General features: G+C 38.9%; 1 protein-coding gene across 4 annotated transcripts in view; it reads left to right on the top strand.

Annotated features, from left to right (window-relative positions):
- Positions 1-22626, top strand: part of NAV2 (neuron navigator 2) — a 208309-nt gene that overhangs the window by 163227 nt on the left and 22456 nt on the right. For 3 of the 4 annotated variants that reach the window (XM_015630835.2, XM_015630834.2, XM_015630833.3), the window contains 10 exons: positions 575-866; positions 1778-2480; positions 5779-6246; positions 7256-7321; positions 8507-8551; positions 10769-10929; positions 12992-13180; positions 18832-18884; positions 20138-20161; positions 20271-20345. In XM_015630835.2, coding sequence (XP_015486321.1) covers positions 575-866; positions 1778-2480; positions 5779-6246; positions 7256-7321; positions 8507-8551; positions 10769-10929; positions 12992-13180; positions 18832-18884; positions 20138-20161; positions 20271-20345 — 2076 coding nt within the window. The remainder of the gene's footprint in view (positions 1-574; positions 867-1777; positions 2481-5778; positions 6247-7255; positions 7322-8506; positions 8552-10768; positions 10930-12991; positions 13181-18831; positions 18885-20137; positions 20162-20270; positions 20346-22626) is intronic. The other variant, XM_033514913.1, reaches the window with a different exon arrangement.

The raw sequence follows: 22626 nt of genomic DNA, 5'->3' as shown, positions 1-22626 counted from the left end.
GTCTTGCAGAGAAACTAAGGGAAATTTATGTATTGAAGTCAGTCTTGAGTATTGTTAGAAAGCTTTTCTTCAGTTCTTGGGTGTCCTTCTACTATGTTAGGTTAGAATTAACAGCATTCCACATATTTGGATCTGTTCCAAAAGCTGCCTCCTCATGCTCTGGAGATCAGATTGCCAGACAAGAGATAAGAAAGAAGCAGGAACAAAGGAAGTCTGGCTGCACAGGTTTGAAATGCTTTTTTGGCATTGCAGTAAAAGGGTTTGTCAGAAATTTGAGATGGAGGATTATAAATGTCATAGAGCTGAGTACGTTCTTTATAAATCAAGAAGGTTTTTTTCTTTATTTATTCCAAGAGCATGGCTGTTGTGTTTTTTGTTTTTTTCTCACAAAGCATATTAAAAAAAAAGTCATTTCTGGGGTTAATTTCTTGCTGTGACATTTCTTCATCAAAGTCATGTCATGTTTGGTGGTACTCAGAGATGACTGCTGCCAGGTTGATGGTTCTTACTTAGGAAGCTTCTTAAAAGAAAGACTTGCTCTGAAAGTTGTCTTGCAATTCCTTGTCTGTCCTAGACTGATGCAGAAAAGCATTCCCAGGTGGAACGGAATTCCTTATGGTCCAGTGATGAAGTCAAGAAATCCGACGGGGGATCTGATAGCGGCATAAAAATGGAGCCGGGATCTAAATGGAGGCGGAATCCTTCTGATGTGTCAGATGAGTCTGATAAAAGCACTTCTGGTAGGAAGAACACTGTTATTTCCCAGACGGGCTCCTGGCGACGGGGCATGTCAGCTCAGGTTGGCATTACCACACCAAGGCCTAAACCTTCAACTGCCCCAGGCACGTTAAAGACACCTGGAACAGGTGAGAAAAGGCTTAAGATGTAAACAAGCCAAAAAGTGTGTTCAGTGTGAAAACAGTTTAAATACTTTGCAGAGGCAGAACCTGAACTTCAAGTAATCCTGTCTGTATTTTTAGGCATTGCTTTAACCTAAGCAGCATCTTGTATGTCCACGTTTCTATTTCTGTCTGAAAATGTGTATTTCAGATTAGTACACCCTGCCAGTTGTTTTCATGAAAATTCTGGTCTTAAGCCAAGCTATTTATTTGGTACAATATTGTTGTGTGAAGAATAAATAATATAATTTTAGTTTTTGAAATCACTAGAACATACAATATATATATGGTTGAGGAGTTTGGGGTTTTTTTCCTCTTACTAAACAAACATATTTCTTTATACTAAACATGATTTCTGGCTTTTCTTGTAAGTGTATTAATGATTTTAGCACTTGCAGATAGGTGAATGAAAATGGATTGAATTTGCATAATCAAGCAATATAATTTAATACCTCTCTTTTTATTAGGTTTTGTACACAATTGTATATGAAAAAGTTAAAGTTAGATACTGTCTTGAGCAATACAAATGTTTTAACAATGCCTTTGAGGGAAATTATGCTATCAACCTAACACTACTAGTGTGTAACGACAGAAATTATCAACCTGTGATAGCTACAGAGGTTTTCTTATCTGTCACTATTATGTAAGGCTGTTCTGCTTTTCATATTCTTGACAGCAAAGGCACCACATACTCTCTTTGGCAAGTCTGCATGTGTAACTCACTAGAGTGGCATGTAAGTTCAGTGCAGACTAGATCATAACTTTGAACCGCACTCCAGTGGCTAACACGCTTTTGCTTCTCATGCTGCTTTGAGTTTCATCATTTGCTTGATGTTTTCAAGTCATTAAATATTAGAATTCTTTTTCTATTTTTGTAGGGAAAACTGATGACGCCAAGGTATCAGAAAAGGGTAGACTATCTCCTAAAGCTGGACATGTTAAACGTTCCCCATCAGATGCAGGACGCAGCAGTGGTGATGAATCCAAAAAGCTTCCCACAAGTAATTCTAGGACAGCTGCTGCTAATGCTAATACATTTGGATTTAAGAAACAGAGCGGGTCAGCCGTAGGCATGACCATAATCACTGCCAGTGGGGCAACTCTCACCAGTAGATCGGCTACCTTGGGAAAGATCCCCAAGTCATCTGGACTCATGGGTAGGACCACTGGTCGGAAGACTAGTGTTGATGGCTCCCAGAACCAGGATGATGGCTACTTAGCACTTAGTGCACGAACTAATCTTCAGTACCGTAGCTTACCCCGGCCCAGTAAATCCAGTAGCAGAAGTGGAGCTGGGAATAGATCTAGCACAAGTAGCATAGACTCCAACATAAGCAGCAAGTCAGCTGGTTTGCCTGTCCCTAAAATCAGAGAACCTGCCAAGGTAATCCTTGGAAGCTCTCTGCCAGGATTAGTCAACCAGACTGATAAAGAGAAAGGGATTTCGTCTGACAACGAAAGCGTGGCTTCATGTAATTCTGTTAAAGTGAACCCTGCATCACAGCTGGCTGCTAGCGGAGCTCAGAGTACCCACCAGCAAGGAGTCAAGTACCCCGATGTGGCTTCTCCCACTCTGCGCAGGTAGGCAACAAATTCCTCGGTTGTGCAGTGGTGTTAGTGGGAGCTGAATGAGCAGGACTCTGCCAGCCAGGCCTGGCTGGCTTTGGTGCAGCGCTTACTATTTAGTGTCCTTCTTCAAGGTCTTTGTACTTACATTTAATTTTACATAAATAGTTTGGCCAATGTTGTGGATACTTAGGACATGATGTGACAGCAGCAGAAGTCTAACATTTAGGAAAAAAACCAAACCTGTCTGGCAGAAAGTTTGCCAATTACGATTTGAGTCTCCTTGTTGCAGAAACCATACCTGAAGACTTTTACCCATGCTGATATCACAGGGATAAGAACTTTCTTACCTGAAGGTTCCTGAAGAGTTCTTGCACAAATGTATATGTAATAAACCTGGAAATATTCTAGTCGTGGATCAAATTGTAAACCAGCAACCGGAGGGTTATCTCAGATTTTTATGACAGTGGCATTGACCTGCCATGCTTAGATCCATCCAAAGCAAACTATTATAAGTTGTGTGGATTAGCCCACTAAGTTGCAAGACCCAACATTTTAGCCTGTGTAGAAGAACCCTAAATAAAGTTATTGTCTAAGCTGGGTTAAATTTTATTATTTTAATACTATTTTTTGGACAAAAATCCTATCTTGTGTTCTATTTCTCCAGGAGCACCCCACACATTAAGGTTAACAAATAGTTGGTGAGGAGCTAGTTTCTTGATGCAGTGTATGTCAAAGCCTTGATATTGGTAAAAAATTCTGTTAATATTATTTTTCAACAGAATTTGAGTAGCTTGTCTGTTTCAAGTTGCAGTGTTTTGCATTTCATTTTGTCGTGACGCCCATAATACCCATACAGTTATGCTCCATCATTCTGCTTCCAGTGATGTGAGAAAGCCACATTCCATCTGAAGCACCAGTGCAAGCATAATGGATGTGATGGCAGCTTAGGCTGATGCTGTAAACTGTTTTTAGATGGGTGTTTTTATATAAAGAGTCTGTGTGAGGATAATTGAAGATACTTTATTTTTGTACCTGGTTAGCAATAGATAAGCCATGTACTTTAGAACATGTAGTTTTCATCAATGGCTACTTAAAAACTCCAGTAGGCCTTTCACTTCTGTAAGATACACAATGAGAAATGCAGATTTACAGTGTTTTCAGTGATTTCAGTGTGCCTCAGACACATTGGTAGGAATGTGATTGGGAATTTTTTTATTACTAAAAAGCTGCATTGATTGCTGTGTAATTGAAATGCTGCATTAGAAATACATGAAACTTCAAAGAGCAGACACTGAAGCTGAATTTAACTATTCTCTCATTTGATTTACAATTTCACGCTTGAATTTACACCAGCCTTTCAAATTTGTCATGTGTTGAAATGCATCAGAGTTGAATTGGACCTCATCTGATATTACTGATTTCTAGGATGACAGTGAAGATTTTGAGCATAATTTTCATAGTCAGTTGAGTTGCAGACGTTTTTTGCATATTTGCTCTTGGTCTTATTTTTTTTTTGGTATTACACAGTAAATTAGTGAATTAGAATCTATACCTTTGTAATGATACAGACTTACCTATAAGTTTGTGAGTATATGTAACTTCCATGTTGTCATAAACAGGGAGTAGCTTAAAAAACATCGGAAAACTGTTGTGTGGGTGTTCAGGGTTTTTTAAGCTCTGGGATCCTTTCTTTAAGAGTGGTTTCCCCAGTGCAGCTGAAGAGGTTGTATGCTCTGGCACAAAAATACCTTAGGGAATAACCTAAGCTGGTATAACTGCTGAAGGCCATGCAGTCATGGACTGTTTTAGGTGGGAAGGGACCTTGAAGATCATCTCATTCTGGCTCTCCTGCCGTAGGCAGGGACACCTTCCACTATTCCAGGTTGCTCAGAGCCCCAGGTCAGCCTGGCCTTGAGTACTTCCAGGGATGGAGCAGCCACAGCTCCCCTTGGAAGCCTGTACCAGGACCTCACCACCCTCACAGGAAAGAATTTGTTCTTAGGTCTGATCTAAACCTGCTCTCTCAGTTGGAAGTGTTATCCAGGTGCCTTGTGTCAAGTATGCAGCAGCAGCTGCTCAGCTCAGGTGTGTTCCACGCACTGGAGCTGCAGGAAGCACCTGTGCAGTGTGGACACTGCTGTTGGGCAGCACTGGGCTTGCTCCAGGTGTGCTGCAGGTGCCCAGCTGTAACACAGCCTGTGTTTCTGGGAAGTGATGGACAAAGTGACTTAGTGTCCATGTATCCAACAACCTGGGCATACTCCAAAACAGCAGAGGTTTTGCCTGGTGCACGCCCACCCCTAAGACTTTAGGAACACTTATATGGAAGTGCTGTAGTCCTCTATTCTGAGAAGTTTCCCCCACAGTACTCCACAGTGAATGAATGTTAAAAGAGCAAATCCGTACAGGTACGTGTGGGGAAATCTAAGGTTCCAAAGGTAGTTACAGGAGCCGAGTGGTAGAAACAAAAGAAATGTTTTTGGATGGGTGTTTGAAGCTGGAGTGGAAGATACACTTCCTTCCTAATTTTGAAGATCGGTTTTGGAATGATTGATAATTTAGTCCAAGGAATGTTTACTACTAAGGCACTTGGGCACTTCTGAGGAGTTTCCCATTGACTGTTTAAAAACTGGAGTCTTTGCATCCTTGGCAGTGCAGCTGCATCACAGGCAGCAGTAATGCTGTGATCAGCCTCCTCCATCCCCTCCCTCCCCAAGTTCTGGAGCTCACTTAGTGTTTCACTAGCCAGTTCCAGATGCCAAAAAGCAGGTAATATCACATTCTCCACTAAAAAAATACAGTTTCCAGACAGCTTGGCTCATGGAATGAAATAAGCCTACATTTGGTAAAATGAGTACATTGTTGCATCCCAGCAAAAGCTGCTTCTGTGCAGAGATTTGTGCAAATTTGGTGATTTGTGCAGAATTTACCTCATCAGTAAGCTTTCAGTCTCTAGTATTTCATACATCAGATTGTTTCTCTGGTATTCTTTTTCCTTAAGGAACAGAAGATTATATAATTGTATCTTAGTTCTGTGAAGCTGTATTTTAGCTTTGTGAAAGTATTGGTTGATGATTCAAAGATAACACATCTGAGATAGATTTGAAGCTGTTGTAGTTGCCTCTGGGCTTTTGAAAGGGACAACGAAGACAAGGAAATTATAAATGTATAGTTGCATAGGTACAATCTAGGATTATGTACTCAGTACTGGTTTTCTGAAGCTAAGATGATATATGTGGTCTAGATATAAGATATCATTGTGTTTACTATTCCATTTTATGTATTTTTCATGCTTTCTTCTTTTTTACAGACTTTTTGGTGGCAAGCCTAGTAAACAAGTTCCCATCACAACAGCTGAAAATATGAAAAACTCAGTAGTCATCTCCAACCCTCACGCTACCATGAACCAGCAGGGTAATCTTGACTCCCCATCTGGCAGTGGTGTGCTGAGCAGTGGGGGCAGCAGTCCCCTTTATGGTAAAAACACAGATCTCAACCAGTCTCCACTAGCTTCCAGCCCCAGTTCTGCACACTCAGCTCCTTCCAACAGTTTGACATGGGGTACCAACGCTAGTAGCTCTTCTGCAGTTAGCAAGGATGGCATTGGATACCAGTCTGTCAGCAGCCTTCACACCAGCTGCGAATCCATAGACATCTCCCTGAGCAGTGGAGGTGGGCTGAGCCATAACTCCTCCAGTGGCTTGATTCAAGCCTCCAAGGATGATTCTCTGACTCCCTTCATCCGAACCAACAGTGTTAAGACTACATTGTCTGAAAGGTTTGTGGGTTTTTCTCTTGTTTCCATATATTTGTATCTCAGGTGGGAATGAAGCCCTGCCAGCAGTAGCCAGAACTGCAGACAGAGATCAAGTAATGCCTCTTACCAGATAATGCACATAACTCTAGGACTAGAACATAAAGATAAGTTATTTCAGGAGAAGAGCAGGAGGATGGGTTCAGATGAGGTTTTTAATTTGCTGTGACAGCCAATGTGACAACTTGTTTTTGCTACCAGATGGTACCTAATACTTGAATTTTGCTTCATTGGTTATCTTTCCAAAGATCTTCTGTTAATTGAGCTGATAGTGAAATTTAAAAAGCCTCCAAATTTTGATTTGAAAAGTCAACTGTTTCCTATTAAACTTTTTGATTATAGAATTTGACAACTTTCAAACTGGAGGTGATGCTGAAAAGACAAGTCCCCATCTCCATAGTCACTTGATCCCTTCTCATCCTCTCCCTGCTACCTTATCCCATCTCCAATTGCTCCCTACAATATTTTAGCACAAGCATTCATGTGAATGCATGGTGAATCCTATCAGAAGCTGGATCCAAGTGAAAAACAATCAGCTGAATTGTATTTCAGACTGATCGGTTCCCCAGCTCTGTATACGATGAGATTCACTGGTACCTGTGTGGACACAGGAGAGGACCTGAGAGGAGGCTGAGCAGGGAGGAGGGAACAGGGCTTTTCCAGCATCAGAGCTGCATTGGTGGCACACTGGGCTGACACTGGGGTGAACTCGGCAATGGTCTCTGAGGGACCCCTTGTAGATGGCAGTAGAACTCTTACAAGAACTGGAAATCAGCTACATCCTGATGGATAGTGATGAGTTCAGGTATCAAGATTTTTGTAGCTGTCTCAGTGGAGAAAATTGCACCTGAATGTAATGTTCTGACAGTTTGGGGTTCTGATTGTGTTTTATTGTAACGCCTTTTTGTTCTCTCATCTTTTCATTCTAATACTCCTTCTCTTGTTTTCTGTCTTGTTGAACTGCTCTTTCCAGCCCTCTTTCTTCCCCTGCTGCTAGCCCCAAATTCTGCCGAAATACTTTGCCCAGGAGACAGGACAGGTAATGCTGTCTCAGGACAGTAGTACACTCAAGGCTGTAGGTTTTGTTGCCCATCTCAGTGAAGCAAATTGTTTTGTGCCAGGCTGTGCTCAATTGAGCTGTGTTCAGTCTGCTGTGTTCATCATCCAGGTGTGAACTGACACAAAGACATGCCAGTGAGAGTCCCTGTAAATACCCATCTACCCACCCAAATCAATCTGGAGAGGGGCATGCAGCACAGGTGGCATGTTTTTGGTGTTGCTGTTGTTTCTGAGAATGTCCTTTGGTTTGGGGGTGTATTTTTAACCCACCCTTCATATCTTTCCAAAAGGCAATTCGTAAATCATGCCCTTTTTTTTTTTCCCTTACAAATATAAACTCTCACTAGCATTTCAGCATTCCTCTGGCATGCTGCTTTTCTCACTGCCTTTCTGGCCTGTCCTTTTTGTCATGAAGTCCCTTTGTCATTCAGTGTCATCAGTCTCTTACTGCAGCTTGGCTCATGAGTGTTTTCCAAGTACTTAGGTACATTCATCCTTGTACAAATGAATGCTAAAGTTAGGAAAAGATGACACAAATCTAAACATTCCAGCTCACTTTTGCTCACTGATGTATACTGTAACTTAGCTATAAGGGTTGTCATTTAATTAATTTACTTAAGCATGGGGATATTTTTTAAAAAAACAAATTAACAGGCTCTGCTCATCAGTTGTAAAAACATAAACAGAAATAGCTGAGCTTTGGGTGACTGATTGGTCCATTTTACTTTGCTAATGGAACTTAGGCTAAGATTTGGAAATTTAAAGTCTGGGCTCAATACCTCTGTACGTTCCCTAAATGGTGTCTACTGAAAAAATGATGGGAAGGTGGTTTGAACTTGAAGATTCCCATCGGGTTTTACCAACAGCCTGCTGAAAAGACTATTTTTAAAACACCCATTTGATGTTTAAAGAGCCATTTTTATTCACTGTGGGTAGGAGAAACAGTGAAATGATGTTGTGAACAGATGTGGTGCATTGGCATGGTACCAGCTGCATGTTTGTGCAAACCCCACCTGGGTGAGGAGGTCTGTGCATGTTTCTGTAGGGAGGCCCCAGCACCTTTTCCTGTGAAAAGGTGATGCAGATGTTTGTACGTCCTTCGTCCTGATCTTATTCCTTCCCTTTTGTTCTTCTCTGAAGTTCTTTTCTTTTAACTTTCCTGCAGTGACCCACATCTTGATAGGAACACTTTGCCTAAGAAGGGACTCAGGTATTGGTGTTTCCACGTGGTTTACCATCTTCTGTGGTGCCTTTGGAATTTGCTTTGTGTTTCTGTTGTGGCTGGTGGTGATGGTCGCAGTTTGCAAGAGGTGGCAACAGTACTCTTTCTTTTTTCCTTCTTTCTTTCTTACTTTCTTGCTTTCTTTCTTTCTTGCTTTCTTGCTTTCTTGCTTTCCTTCAATCCTCAAAGAAAGCCATTGACAACTGTGCTTTTTTCATCCAATGGCCTCTCTGCTTGAGCAAGAACTGTGTCTTTTGCTGGCTTAATTGCTGAAAAGCATCTTGAACCATACTTGGGCTTGATTTAAAAACAATGATGTTGCTGTTTCTGTGGCTGTTACATGGAATGACCTAAGATTGTTTTTTAACCCTGGGAACCTTGGTGTTGTTATATAAATAGAAAAGATTTGCAAGATCACGCCAAACCTTTCAGGATGAAATTGGATATATTAATTAAAAAAAACAAAACAACAAAAACAACAAAAAAACAACAAGCATCAGAATACCTAAATCTATAGGGCTCTACTCTCATAGAAAATAACCCAAAAAAATCAAATTAACTTTCAGGAGTTATCTTCTCACATATTTTGTACATCTGTAAAGCAGTGAATTTAGAATATGCTTCTTTTTTCCCCATTGATACAAGCAATTCTAACCAGAATTACTATTGGCTATGTTAATTAAATGCTTTATGCGTTAGAGAATTTACAGAAGGTATCTTTGACAATTTAGGAAATTGCAGCTTCTGAATTGCTTAATGCAGCTTCTGGGATTGCTGTCTTGGAACTGCAGCTGTGATTTTTTTTTCTGTGCTATGCATCTTGTTCTTCACAGCAGCCTTGCACCATGAAGCTGAGTACTAAAAGCCTTTCTTAAAATGGCAATTTGTTTTAATGTTTCTATGGTCCTCAAGTGTGTCTCTAATAAATACTCTCTTCTAAGACCAAAACATTTGAGTGCTGAAGAGGTAGGTGTTAATGCTGAAAACAAAAATAAATCTGTAGTGTGTTAAGGTAACATGGCTATTTAAAGCCCCTTTCTAAACAAACTGATTTATATGCAAAGTTTAAGAGATGCAGATTGTCAGGGACTACTGCTGAAGTATTGAGGCATAAGCAGAAGCATGAATGTATTTTTTGGAACAGTTTGACATTTTAAATTATTGCAGTGTTTCCATTGATTTAAAATAGACTTAATAAGTGATGTCTTACTGCTGTAGGGTATTTACTTGAAGGGAATCAAATTAATTAAATAGATAATATCAGCAAATAATAGGCTCGAAGTGTTTGGAAGCAGAGCTAGTAACTCATAAGTATTTGTCGAAAGGCAATGGCATAGCCCAAGACAGACACTGAATTCCATCAGCAGACAAGTGTTTCCATGATGCTCTGGCTGTTGATACCTGTACCCTATCATGAGCTCACATAACACCTACTCTGATGTACCTATTTTTCACACATATACACAATAAATCAAGCTTAAGCTGAAGCCAGTGGGTGTTTTGCCACTGATGTTGGCATAGACCATGTTTCTGCTATCTTCATTACCTTCAGAAAAGGCTAAACATAGTCTCCTTTATGATGTTTTAATGCTGTTAGGTTTGAACTAAATGGGATACACCTTCACAGGCCTTATATTAATGTCCCTGGCATATGAAATACTGGGTCACAGCTTGTTGAAAAAAATCCTGATAATGGTTTGGTTTACTTGAATTTGGTTATAATATCACAAAAAGCCAGCTAAGATTATTGATGTACCAAATATTTAAATTGTGCTAGAATTTTGGCATAACTTGGGGAAAGAGTTTCCAAGTTACAGTTTTATTTTTAAATCATATGATGTAGCACACACTACATATTATCCTACAGTGCTACACTGCACAACTTCAACCTGTAACATTTGATTCACTCTGGTTTGGTTACACTTGAAGCCATAGGAAAGTTTGTGGTTTGGTTTTTCCCCCCAGAGACAGAGGTGAAAATATTTAGGAAAATGTTGGAAGAGCTTGGAGCAGCTCCTTAATTAAGAATTCTATTTGGTTTATATTATTTAATCCTTTAATTTCATATGAGGATTCTTCCGTTTTTCTTTTTCTTTCTCTCCTATCCCAAGCCTTGTGGCATTTCATGGTTGGTTTGGTTTTTTTAAAACGAGAAAGTCTAATAAACATCAAAGTTCATAGTGAAAAACCTGTTTGTTTTTGCAGGTATACTCCATCCTCCCAGCTCCGTAGTCAAGAGGATGCAAAGGAATGGCTCCGGTCCCATTCAGCAGGAGGACTGCAGGACACTGCTACCAATTCTCCATTTTCATCTGGATCCAGCATAACATCACCCTCTGGAACTAGATTTAACTTCTCGCAGCTTGGTGAATAATTATCTGTTTGAATAATCACGGCAATGCATTGTATGTCCTGAAAACAGCATGTTACACAAGACAATTTTCTTTCCGCAGCTCCAAGGCCCACATTGAACCTGAGGAGGCACCTTCATTGAAATGAGTGTGACTAATTAGCATTATCTTGTATGCCCAAAGGTGCCATACTTGCACTAACTTTGAAACTGCTTCTCTGGGAGTAATCAGATTCCTTAATATATATTGTGAGCTTTATAAAATATTCAGTAGAGCTGACAGTTAATATCACATATTGGGGGTGCTTCAAGCACATAAGATGTTGCCTGCTGTACAGTAATAATTCTCTAAAATCCAAGTGTTTTATGTACTGTATATGCCAGTCTCATCAGTCTGGAATTTTATCTTTGTCTTTTTCAAATGGCTTGTTGGAAAATTGTAGCAAGCTCAATCAAGCAATGTATAAAAGTCAGGGGAGTTTCAAGTCAGAAAAACTGCCATTCCTTCACTCAATCTCATTTATAAACGTGTTTTAAATGAAGGAAACAATAAAAGCTGATTGGCAGGAAGCATTGCAGGTTTTAGCTGACTGTATCAGCAGTTGAAATAATCTGATTTAAAGTGTAGTGATGCTCATCTCTGGTGGGCTGGTTAAATACGACTTAGTTGCTTTGCAATTTCTTCAGATTTGTAAATCTTTAAGTAACACTTGGAAAGAAAGCGCCTGTTTGTCTATGACTTTCAGAATCCTCTCCATAGTAATAATTATTATTTAAAATAATTATATTGTTTATGATAACTTATATATAACTAGTTTATATATAATAATTATGTACAAAATAGTTAAGCTTGTATTTGTGAACTTCTTGGGTGAATTTGGAGCAGATTGCACCATCACTTACTTCTAGTGTAGTCTTGATTTGTAGTAATGACATTCTAGAGCCTTTCTTTGATTGTTCTGGAAAGAAACACATTCAGTAAGTGGCTTTAAATAAATTGACACTTAGCAAAATTTCAGCTGAATAAACACATAGCGTGGCTACATTTCCAACAGCTAGCAAACTGTCAGGAAGGTTCATGAAATTTTTTAAAAAAAGTAACAAAAAAGTGCTGTTATAGGCCCAAAAATCTAACTCTACATGTGGAGTTTTGGAGATTATTTGTATTAGCTTAAAAAACTATTTGGCCACAAACAGCAATGAATAAAAAAAAAAAAAACCAAAAAAGAAAATATGTTTTTCTATCTTCTTAAGAAGAGAGAGATTTTGGAGTTAAGAGGGGTCATTTGATTTAAGAGCAAATGATGATATGAAAGTCGAGCACCTGTAAACTGAATTATCGTGTCTTCTACAATAGTCTTTATCAGTTGATGGTCCGTATAGAAACAGGTAATGACAGCACACTACGAGGAACCTTCCCAGATGAACAGTGATTTTGTTCTCTTTTTTACCCGCAAACAAACAAATTCTTAGTAAATAGTAGGCATAATTTTAGCAGAGAAGTTCTTTCAAGAAATGCAAGATTGGAGTACTTTTAACATTGTCTGGGAGGATATTTGCTTTCAAGGCAAAACTAATATTTTACAGTTCTCAGGACATCATAGTGGAAGGAAAGTTCTGAAATATACAACTATTAGGAAATTAAAGCTCTTTATATTTATAATTAAAATACATAGAAAAATGTAATTTTCTTAGAGCTTGAAGGCTTTGGAGAAGCTAAGTCCTGCTCTGTATAGACAAAATACTACAGCTTTTGTAGAAGAGCAGTTACAAATTAAATGAAGGGTTGATTAGCTCATGCCTGGGAGGAGGTGTTAGTGAGGTGACTGAGCTTGTTTGTGGAAGCATGGACATATCACCCAGTGTTTGACCTCATTTTACTTGAGTTTTTACATTCACTAGCCTAGTTTGCTTACCTCTTACTTGAAAAACAATGAAGCCTGGAGAAGATGATATCAAAGCTTTGTGTCTTGAAGTAGGGGGGAAAAAAGTTTACTGGTAGTTGCACAAAAAAAAAAAAAAAAGTATGGAAATCTGTGGTTCCTGGAGTAACTGTGTGTTTGTTGCTGGCTTTGCAGCAAGCCCCACAAGTGCAGCACAGATGAGCCTGTCCAACCCCAGCATGCTGCGCACGCACAGCCTGTCCAACGCAGACGGGCCCTACGACCCCTATGGTGACACACGCCTCCGCAACAGCTCCATGTCCCTGGATGAGAAGAGCCGCACCATGAGCCGCTCCGGCTCCTTCCGCGACGGCTTCGAGGAGGGTCAGTAAAGTCCCGTGGTGCTAGGAATGCTCTAAGAGTGGCGTTCTCACAGGAACTCAGCGCTTTTCAGTTCAAACACAGCTTCTCAGCTCTCAGTGTTAAGTAAAACCATAGTCCTTGTCACGGTTGTTCTGATTGTAGAATCAGAGTGTTGGAAGAGACCCACAAAGATCATCAAATCCAGCTCCTGGCCCTGCCCAGGATGCCCCAACAATCACACCATGTGCCCAAGAGCATTGTCTACACATTCCTAAAACTCTGACAGTTTTGTTGCTGTGACCACCCCTCTGGGGAGCCTGTTCCAGTGCCCCATCACGCTTTGGGGGTGATTTTCCTGATGTCCAAACTAAACCTCCCCTGACATAACTTCAGGACATTCTCTCAGGTCCTATCACTTGTCACTAGAGAGAATGATGATGTTTATTCAATGTTTGTTTTGGTCAGACACAGGAAATAAGTCTTGTACCTAGACCTTAACTTTTCAAGAAATGGCTTAAACATATCCTGTGTTTCATTTTTAGTGCTCTCAGAATGACTAATTCATGCTTAGGGTCAGCATGTTAGTGTTTCTTCAATAGGGGTATTCTGAACTTGAACCTCCACAGTTCTGCTTATAGCATAGATAACTGATACCAGTTGGGCTGTTTCTATCCCAGTAGTTTTTCCAGTATTTAATCTGTACTCAAATTGTCTTTACTTTTCATTTCTGTTGAATGTCCTGGCTTGATACAATAGATCTTCCAAAGAAAGGGGTTGAGTAGTTCTTCAAAACATCTAGGCTTGTGTTTTTAGTGCTTCATCATCTTTCAAAAATATAACCACACCTGATAAAAAGAACCCATGTAAATATAATTTTAAAAAGCATTTACCTTTAAATTAATATTTAGTTCGGTTGCTCCTGATCAGGCATCCCTGTGGCTGTAGCAGGAGTGGCTGTGAGCACACATTAAATCCTCAAGTATTGCACTTGTGAGAAGTCAAGCATGGAGTGGTTCATAGGAAACTCTTTCAACATTAACTCTTCGAGTCTTAAATCTGCTTTCTGGCAAGGGTTGGGGGCTTGATTGTACTTTACAGACCACACAGGCCTTTGATGACTCTTTCCTCTGCTTCTGAAGACCTGCACTTACTCAGCACCATTAATACCAGTGTCCCATGGTTGCTGCTCCCCAAGAGCCAGGCATGCACGGGACCCACACTTCAGTGCTTGCAGGAGCATTTGTGAGCCACAAAGTGCCCTCTTGGAGATTCTGGTTTCCCCATCATGTTTTTATGCCATTGGAAGAGGTAGAAAACATTGGATATGCCTCTGAAAAGATTAATTAATTAATTGGTTATTGAATTTAGTCAATCTGACATCAGTATATTAAACTGTATTTTAGAGGTCTGTGGCTGAGGATTTTCATTAGGGGTTGAAAATTATTAGAATAATGCTGTAGGGCTAAAAGCTGGGTCACTGCAAGAATTAACCTTTCTTTGCTCTCAGAAGGCTGAATGATCATGAACAGTCAAAGACTGCCAGATGCTCAGTCAGTCAGGTTCCATACTGTGATGAAGTCATGCTCTTAATAAATTGTCCTCTAATATAATCCGTAAAGGAATTTGAATCACTGCATCTGTGTCACACTTCAGTGATTTACTGGAAGAGCTACTGCAGCAAAACTTACTTTGGTTTTATTGAAGGCATCCTTCAAAAAACTGTAGCCTTAGTCTTTTAACTGTGCTGAAGATTGCAGCAAATCCATTTTGGCGCATTGGAGGTTAAACTCTTCCTTGTAGTTCAGAAATTCTTGTCCAGCAGAGAGCAGAGAGGCTAGTTTGGATAAACATTTAATAAATATTGCATGTTTGAATATTGTATATTGAATGGTTTATACCACTAAAAAAAAAAAAAAGAAGAAAAGGAAAATTTGAAAAGAGTTAGATGAAATGTTCTATTAAGCACTTCCTATTGATTTGGAAAAAAAGTAATGGAAATGAAGTCCAAGAAATATCCACTAAGTTATGGACTTGAAAGTGGTTGGAAAATACCACTTTTGTATCTGAGGAATGAATTTGACCCTACAGTGGACATGCTGAAGATCCCTTTCAGATTTTCTTCCATTTTTCACACCTAAAAGGATAATAATATTTTACCAGTTGGATTGAATGTTTAGGTGTAGTGTCTGTACTTTTTTCTTCAGGAGAAAGGTCTTCTATCACTTCCCTGGCTGTAGAAAAGCAGGAGTCACCTGCTTATTAGCTCCTGCTTATTTCTTAGGGAATCACAAGGTCTAAGTGATCAAGTGCTTCTAAATATAGTAGAGATTTGCCTTCACCTTGAGAGAAGAGATTAAAAAAAATTATAGAAATTTAAATTTGTGGTTAATGAACAAATTGATTTTATACAATCATTGAGTGTCAATGAAGCATAAATCCAGATCTTAAATAAAGCTTACCAACCTACTTCTTAATTATTTCCTAGCACATAAGATAACGAGATACTTGTTTCTCATTAACTTCAGCAGGGCCAGGATTTATTCTGTAAAGCCTTTTTTCCTCTTGTCTTTGGGTGTGAAGTGCAGTCATGCATGCAAGTCATCTTGCAGTACATAACTCTTGTGACAGACAGGGTTCAGGGCTGTGAAAGTGCCAGCAGGAACAGCTTTCAAACTCTCCAGAACTGCATGGGGAAAAAATATAGCATAAAAATTGCATGGTCTCTTGGCTCTCCAGTTTCCCTACTCCCCCAGCCAACAGTCTTCCCCAGGAGCTGAGCTACCACTGGCTCCACCCTGATACTTCAGCCTCCAAGAGAAAAAAAAAATTAGGTCCATTATCATTGGGATATAAATTGTTATTTCTTTTGCTGCTACTGACTGCATGCAACACCAGTTCTTCCTTCTGTTTTCTGGGCAGATGATCATGGCTACGAGTCTTTCTTTTCTAAAAATTATACATGCTTGCCTGTGCATTTACAATGCTTTAAAATAATAGCTCCAGACCAATTTGGGTTTGTAGCCTGCATGCAGATGCATGCTGTCTGCGAAAACCAGGAATTGTATCAAGAGCCTTCAGGCCCCTAATTAAATAGCCTTCAAGTAGCCATCTGCAGATGCATTAAAAAGAAATTGCACAAATATATTAACTCCTTAGTTTTCCTTGAAATGAGACATCTGAAATGATTCACAGGATCAAACGATGCACGAGTCACCATTCATGGAGGAATTTAAGAGCCATGTAGATGTGGCACTTGGGGACATAGTTTAGTGATCACCTTGGCAGTGCTGGATTAATGGTTGGGCTGGATAATCTTAGATGTCTTTTCCAGCCTAAATAAATCTGTGGTTCTGTGTGATGGTGATGTTTCACAAGGCAAGAGTAGGATTCCCAGAGTCATGTGTTCTTTCCTTTTTTTTCTCATTTTGAGTCTTCTCTCCTTTATTAAAGTCCCAATGTGATCTTAAAAATTCTAGCTGATTCTAACTCAAAGATATGTGTGACCAAGTCCGTGGTAAAGGTTTCTGTTTCCTCTCTGTCCAGCTGGTAGGGTTCTTTTTTGGTTACATCTCTTTTAGGAAAAGAATTCAACAAGGAAGAATATAGGGAGCCAGACCAGAAAATAATATTATATTCCCTGTATGGGTCCATTTGTGGCCTTGTGCAATATTGCTTCACTTTGGGCATTCCATCTTGAAAATCTTAAAGGGAAAATGCAAGTAAAGAAAAGTGAGAAGGAGATCTTAAGCACAGAACATCTATTATACAAAATCAAAATAGAAATCTTAAGCTTGGAAAATGATGGCTGAAGGGATGTGTATTGAATTTTTGTTGTTGAGATTGGTTATCCATTCCTTCTCTTAGCACAGTGGCATGGAGGCACTCAAAGAACTTACTGATTCAGCAGCAGGTCTAAAACAACTGCACAGAATTACATTTCTGAACACAAGAGATTTTTTCATTACAGACAAAATGTATCAGTGGGTTCAGTAGCAGTTAAGTGAGTTAATGGTAGAGAAGCCACAGCAGGCAGAATAATGGTCTGACTGCAGTTTTCCATCCCTGGAATTTCCATCTTTGCTGATTCCCAAAAGGTGTAAAGATGTACCTGGGGAATAATCACTGTGTATCTGTCTCTTTTCATTCTTTTCAGTAAACATGAGCCGTGGTTGCACCCAAGGTTGGAACACGTCATTAGACAGAGCCTGGCTCTGACTCACACCACTTATTTTTATGTTCTTTGTGGAGTATAGTCCTTAATGCCTAACTAGAAAGATCATTTTGATTGAAAATATGATTACCTAGAGAAAGCAAATGGATGTGATGTTCTTTTTTTTACTTTCTTGTGGGTTTTTAAAATTGTCTTACATTCCTTCAGAAGCCAACTTAGACCTTGTTTACTTCTCTTTACAGTATTGCCTTAGGATATAATGTCAGTGGGAAAGCAGAATCCATTTATTGCAAATGTAGAATTGCAGTAGGTAATTAGACCAAAATGGCATCTTTCCTAAACTTTTTTTTTTTTTTTTTTTGGCTGGAGGATTTAGGAGAAAGAAAAAGTGATTTTACGCTTTTTTATATGATTTGTGTTTGGTTACCTGAGTTTTGAATTGAAGTTTCAGTTCAATACTGTTAGTTTCTAAAAATAAAGGAAAAGTAATTTTGCATGTTTCAGGAGCAAAAAGAATAGCTTCGTGTACTTCTTTTCAATAGTATAATAAAGAATGAAATGATGTTATATTTATATGTAAACCCTGATGTCTGAGTGATGGTAACAACCTTCAGAATCACAGAATAGTTAGGGTTGGAAGGGACTTCTGAAGATCATCTAACCATCAGTGTATATGTATGTCCTTTATTGAATTTAAATGCAAAAATTGCTTGAAACTTATCCTTTTCCAGAAAGTTTTGTAGCAATGTTTTCACTGTTAATTTCTTTATGAGAGAACAAATTTTGCCTTGTTAAAAAATGTTGTTGCTTTAAAGAAAGACCAAGAAATCCTGCAGGAAAAGGGAATGTTCGGTTTATTGATGCACTGATACAGCTCCCTTAAGTCAGCAGAAGGAAGATACAGCTGCATTTAGATGACAATTCACAAGACCAAAATTGTTGACAATGTTGTTTTATCCTGGGTCCTCCACATTTTCTCCTGGAGTATCTGATTACAACACAGGTGTTGTGGTTTTCTCAGGACATTCCCATCCTGAAAAATAAAGAAACCCTGTCAATCTCATCTAAAACTGAAGATTAAATACTTAGATTTAATTTTGTAATCTCTTTTGCATTTCTTGGGTTTTTTTTTTAATCTTGAGTAAGCCTTTTTGCAAGAATTTTAAGATAACTGTCCAGAGAAATATGTATCTCTGAACAGATCTTCATCAAAACTTTTTTAAACTTTCTTGGCCAGACCTAATTTTCCCAAACAAACAAATATGAGAATTTTAAAACAGCTTTACTAAATCCAAGGTTATGGATCATACATATAACTGGACACAGATTCTTCAAACCATACATTATTGGTGCAAAAATATAATTAAGTTTATGATGATGGATGATGAAATTTGTGAAAGTATTTCTTCAATACATTTGTGGTTGACAGTGGATGATTTATGATGATTCCATTCTGTGGTTAGTGCACTTATATTCATTGTGCTTATTTTCTTTCCTTTAGTGCATGGTTCTTCTCTCTCTTTGGTGTCCAGTACATCATCTATTTATTCCACAGTGAGTATAATGAAATCGAGAGTTTATTTATTAATCAAAATTATTGAATTGACTGGTCTTGCTATTTAGTTTTGCCATTCAAGGAGGAGGAAAAAAGCAGTTTTCATTTGTCTGTGTTCTGAATGTTAGCTACAAAAGGAATATTTATGTTTTTGAAGATGCCTGTGGGTATTTAGCAGTATCCTCATTAAACACAGACTTCAATGGCCTAAAAGCAGCCATTGATTTTTTGAGTCTGTATTTTATGCTGTGCTAAGTAGGTTTTGTTACAAAGCCCCTCAGTAGATAGGAGATTTGAACTTCATTAGTTATAGTACCCCAAAATTTGCTGAATAAAGTCATCCCATCCTTCTATTCATATATTGTTACTAAGGAAGTTTAAGTCCACCTTTTAATGCACAGGTATTAATAATTCTAAAAAAAGGCCATTTAGTCACTATGCCAGTAACATTTTCTCCACAAGTAGATATTCATTAAGGGTAAAATAAGGCTTTCAAACTGGAGTTTGAAAATACAGGGGAGCACTCAGAGCTTCAGGTTCCTGTGCTTGCTGCATGAGTGGCCCCAGTAGTGTGTTTGGATAGGTATAATTTTCCTGGCGGCTGTTAATAGGCATGTTTACTTAGAAACAGTGGAGTGTGTGACCTCCTACCCCATACTTCTCCTTAGCTGATAACTGTGGTTAGAAACAGGTCTTAGTAGCCACAATTCTATCATGCTGACCATGGTGGATGGTCAGTACATCCACTTGACACCCTCACAAATGGCTGTGTCTCCTCACTTTTTCATTGCCGCAGTGCTTAGGTAGCACCCAAGTGGGAGGAATTTCAAAATTTTTTTTCACATCACTGGAATGCAAAAATGTGGCCTCCTTCCCATGGAGAGCTGAGCATGGGATGAAGAGAATTGCCTAGGATCAGCCAAGTTCTGTGGCAGTCCTGGTTCTTCAGAGCCTCATGCAGTCCCTTATGAACAGAGCCAGGACTTCTTCTTGCTTCTGTGATTGAGATCAGAGGTGCACTGGTCAGCAGGCTGGGACGTGGAGCCCAAACTCCTTCCTGCAGAAGGAAGTACCTCCAGCAGCCTATTTTCTTTTACCTTGAGAGTAATTAGGAAATGAAATTAGACTGAATATGTGGGAATCCAAAATAAGGAATTCACATTAGAGATTTTGAAATACAAAACAGAATTTGCATAAATTTGTCAGTCTGGTTATGCTGTAATATCCTCACATACTTCCTTTTATTTTACAGCCTGAAGAGAAGTGCCAGTCAGAGGTAAGAGCACATCCACTTTGGCAAGCATAAATGACACTCTGCACTGTGTGTCTTGCTGTTTTATTTCTCCTTATTATGATGCACTGAGGTGTTCTCCTAAAACCCGCAGATTCGCAAGCTGCGGAGAGAATTGGATGCATCCCAAGAAAAAGTGTCAGCTCTGACAACTCAGCTGACTGCTAATGTGAGTACAACTCTGAGCAAACATTAACCTGGAATGCATTTAATGCAGCAACTACTACCCATATTTTTTAAGTGACAAAAAGATATCATATGTATAACATTCAGTTCATATTACTGATGTGTTTAAAGAAATAACTGCATGCATGTGTGGGACATGTCCAAAAATAGCATCTTCTGCCCTACTAAATTATCTTACACCTTTCTTTAAAAATGAGTTATAATATTAAATTGGCTTTGTATGTATGTGAGCCATTCTAAAGTGCGGAGATATAATTGAGGACAGGTTTTGTTTATAAATAGTGTCTTGCTTTGACATTTGGATGGCATGAGATAGAGATTATAATTGGTAGGAGTAAAAGTTAATAGAAACTTAGACTGAAATGCATTATGTTTTTCTGTTGCATAAAGATGAGGGTTAATGGCATGATAGATAATACAGGCGTAGGGGGCTCTGGAAAATGATTTACAGTTAAGTCTAAAGAATGGAGATACCTGACTTTTTTTCAGTGTAGACAATACTTCTGCTTGTTCCTTTCAGGAATTTGAGGGATAAGTAATTTAAGACACTCGGGGAAAAAAAGTACTTGGAATCCAGGAGGTGTTGAGACAATATTGTATGACTCTGGGCAAGTTTATTTGTGTGTTCTGTGCTACAGTCTCAGATAGCTACAACACAGAAGCTTGCCAGGAAAATAAGCAATTCTAGAGTAAATAAGATGCAGATGAATAGTCAGCAGATCAGATCATACTGACATTCTGGTTTATGGGAATGAATAAACATAAGAACATGTGCTGCTTGAAGGGGACATTCCTCTCCATCAGCTCTTTGAATCTTTAGGGGGAGTGCAAAGCTTGGGGTAGGAAAGGACAGGTTTCACCTAAGCAGTATCACAGGAAAGGTTCAAGGGGAAATCTGTGCTGTCCACTGCAGGCATCACAGTGCTTCGTCCAGCTTGAAAATGGGGCCGGAAAACAAAGAACACAGTTATAACAGAAAAGTCAAATAAAAGGGCTTTGACTGCATGAAACCACCTAGTCACTGTCCCAAGAGGAAAAGGAAACAGTTTAAACATCTTGAAAAAGTTAAAATTTGTATTTGCCTTTCAAGTATAAAGTGGATGCATACCTGAATTGGTTTTCCCCCAGAAGTTTCTTTTACTTGTGGGAAGCAGGACCAGATTCTCTTGCATAGGTTTTTAATGATGTTGTTAAATAACCCAGCTTGTTTTCTTCACACAAAAAACTTGTCAGCTGAGCAGCTCATATGGCTCTGCCTTGGCTTTATTGCATTCTCCTTCCCGCAGTTCAGGGTCACTGGGCTGGTGCTCAGCTCAGGCTTCTCGCTGTCTGGCCCAGCTGCTCTTCATCTGCTCAAGAATTTCTGTGTGGTTACTACTACTCTTTGCAGAGAACAGTTTTTAATGTACACTCCTGTATGTTTTTGTATGGATTGGGGTCATTTGGGGTTTTGTGGGTTTTTCTTGTTTTTCTTGTGGGCTTTTCTCAAAAAAGTTAACCTATCATTTATTATTTTGATAATATTCCATTTTTGCTTAGTTCCTTTTGTTAAAATTTTGCAGTGTTTTATTCATGCTATTTAAACATCTTAGACTTGAGCCTGCCTTTCATTTGTCCCTAAACTGGCTACAGAGACGTTGCTATAACTGTCCTAGTATTAAATTTCAGTCTCTAATCACCTCCTTCCAGAGAACATGCCCTCTTTCTATGTAAAAGGCAATGTCTGTTCTCAAAAAGATTGAGATTAATAAATATTGTTAGTTAAGACACTTGACCATTTCCTTTAGACATGATTCCTTTAATAAAAGGCAATTAAAACTTAGACAATTCAAATTAATCTCTTCAATCTACAATTTTTTTTCTGAGTTTCCTTGCATAGACACTGCAATTGTTGATGCTTCTCAAGCCATCAGGGGCATGAATTTGAAAACATTTTTGCTCCAGCTGTAGAAAGTGAAGATACATTTTTTTCCATAACTCACTGAACGATTTTGAGATGGGAATAATTGCAAGATCCGGTTTTGAAAGAGCATCTGGTTTTTAAGGCTCAGGTCAAAGCACTGAGAGTTTGTATCCTGTTACTAACCCATGCACTCCTGCTTGCCTGTTTATTTTCAGCTTTTGAAAAGTATTGCTGAGGATCACTGGATATCAGCTTTGTTGTTCCCTGTTCATCTTCCCCAAAAGAAGCTGTGCACTCTATGTTTTTAAAATAAATATTTAGATTTTCTTATGTAGTGTTAGGTTTTGAATTACTTTTTGCC

This window comes from Parus major, chromosome 5 (assembly GCF_001522545.3).
Source record: "Parus major isolate Abel chromosome 5, Parus_major1.1, whole genome shotgun sequence".
NCBI classification, from domain to species: Eukaryota; Metazoa; Chordata; class Aves; order Passeriformes; family Paridae; genus Parus; species Parus major.
This window is presented reverse-complemented; position numbering and strand designations above follow the sequence as displayed.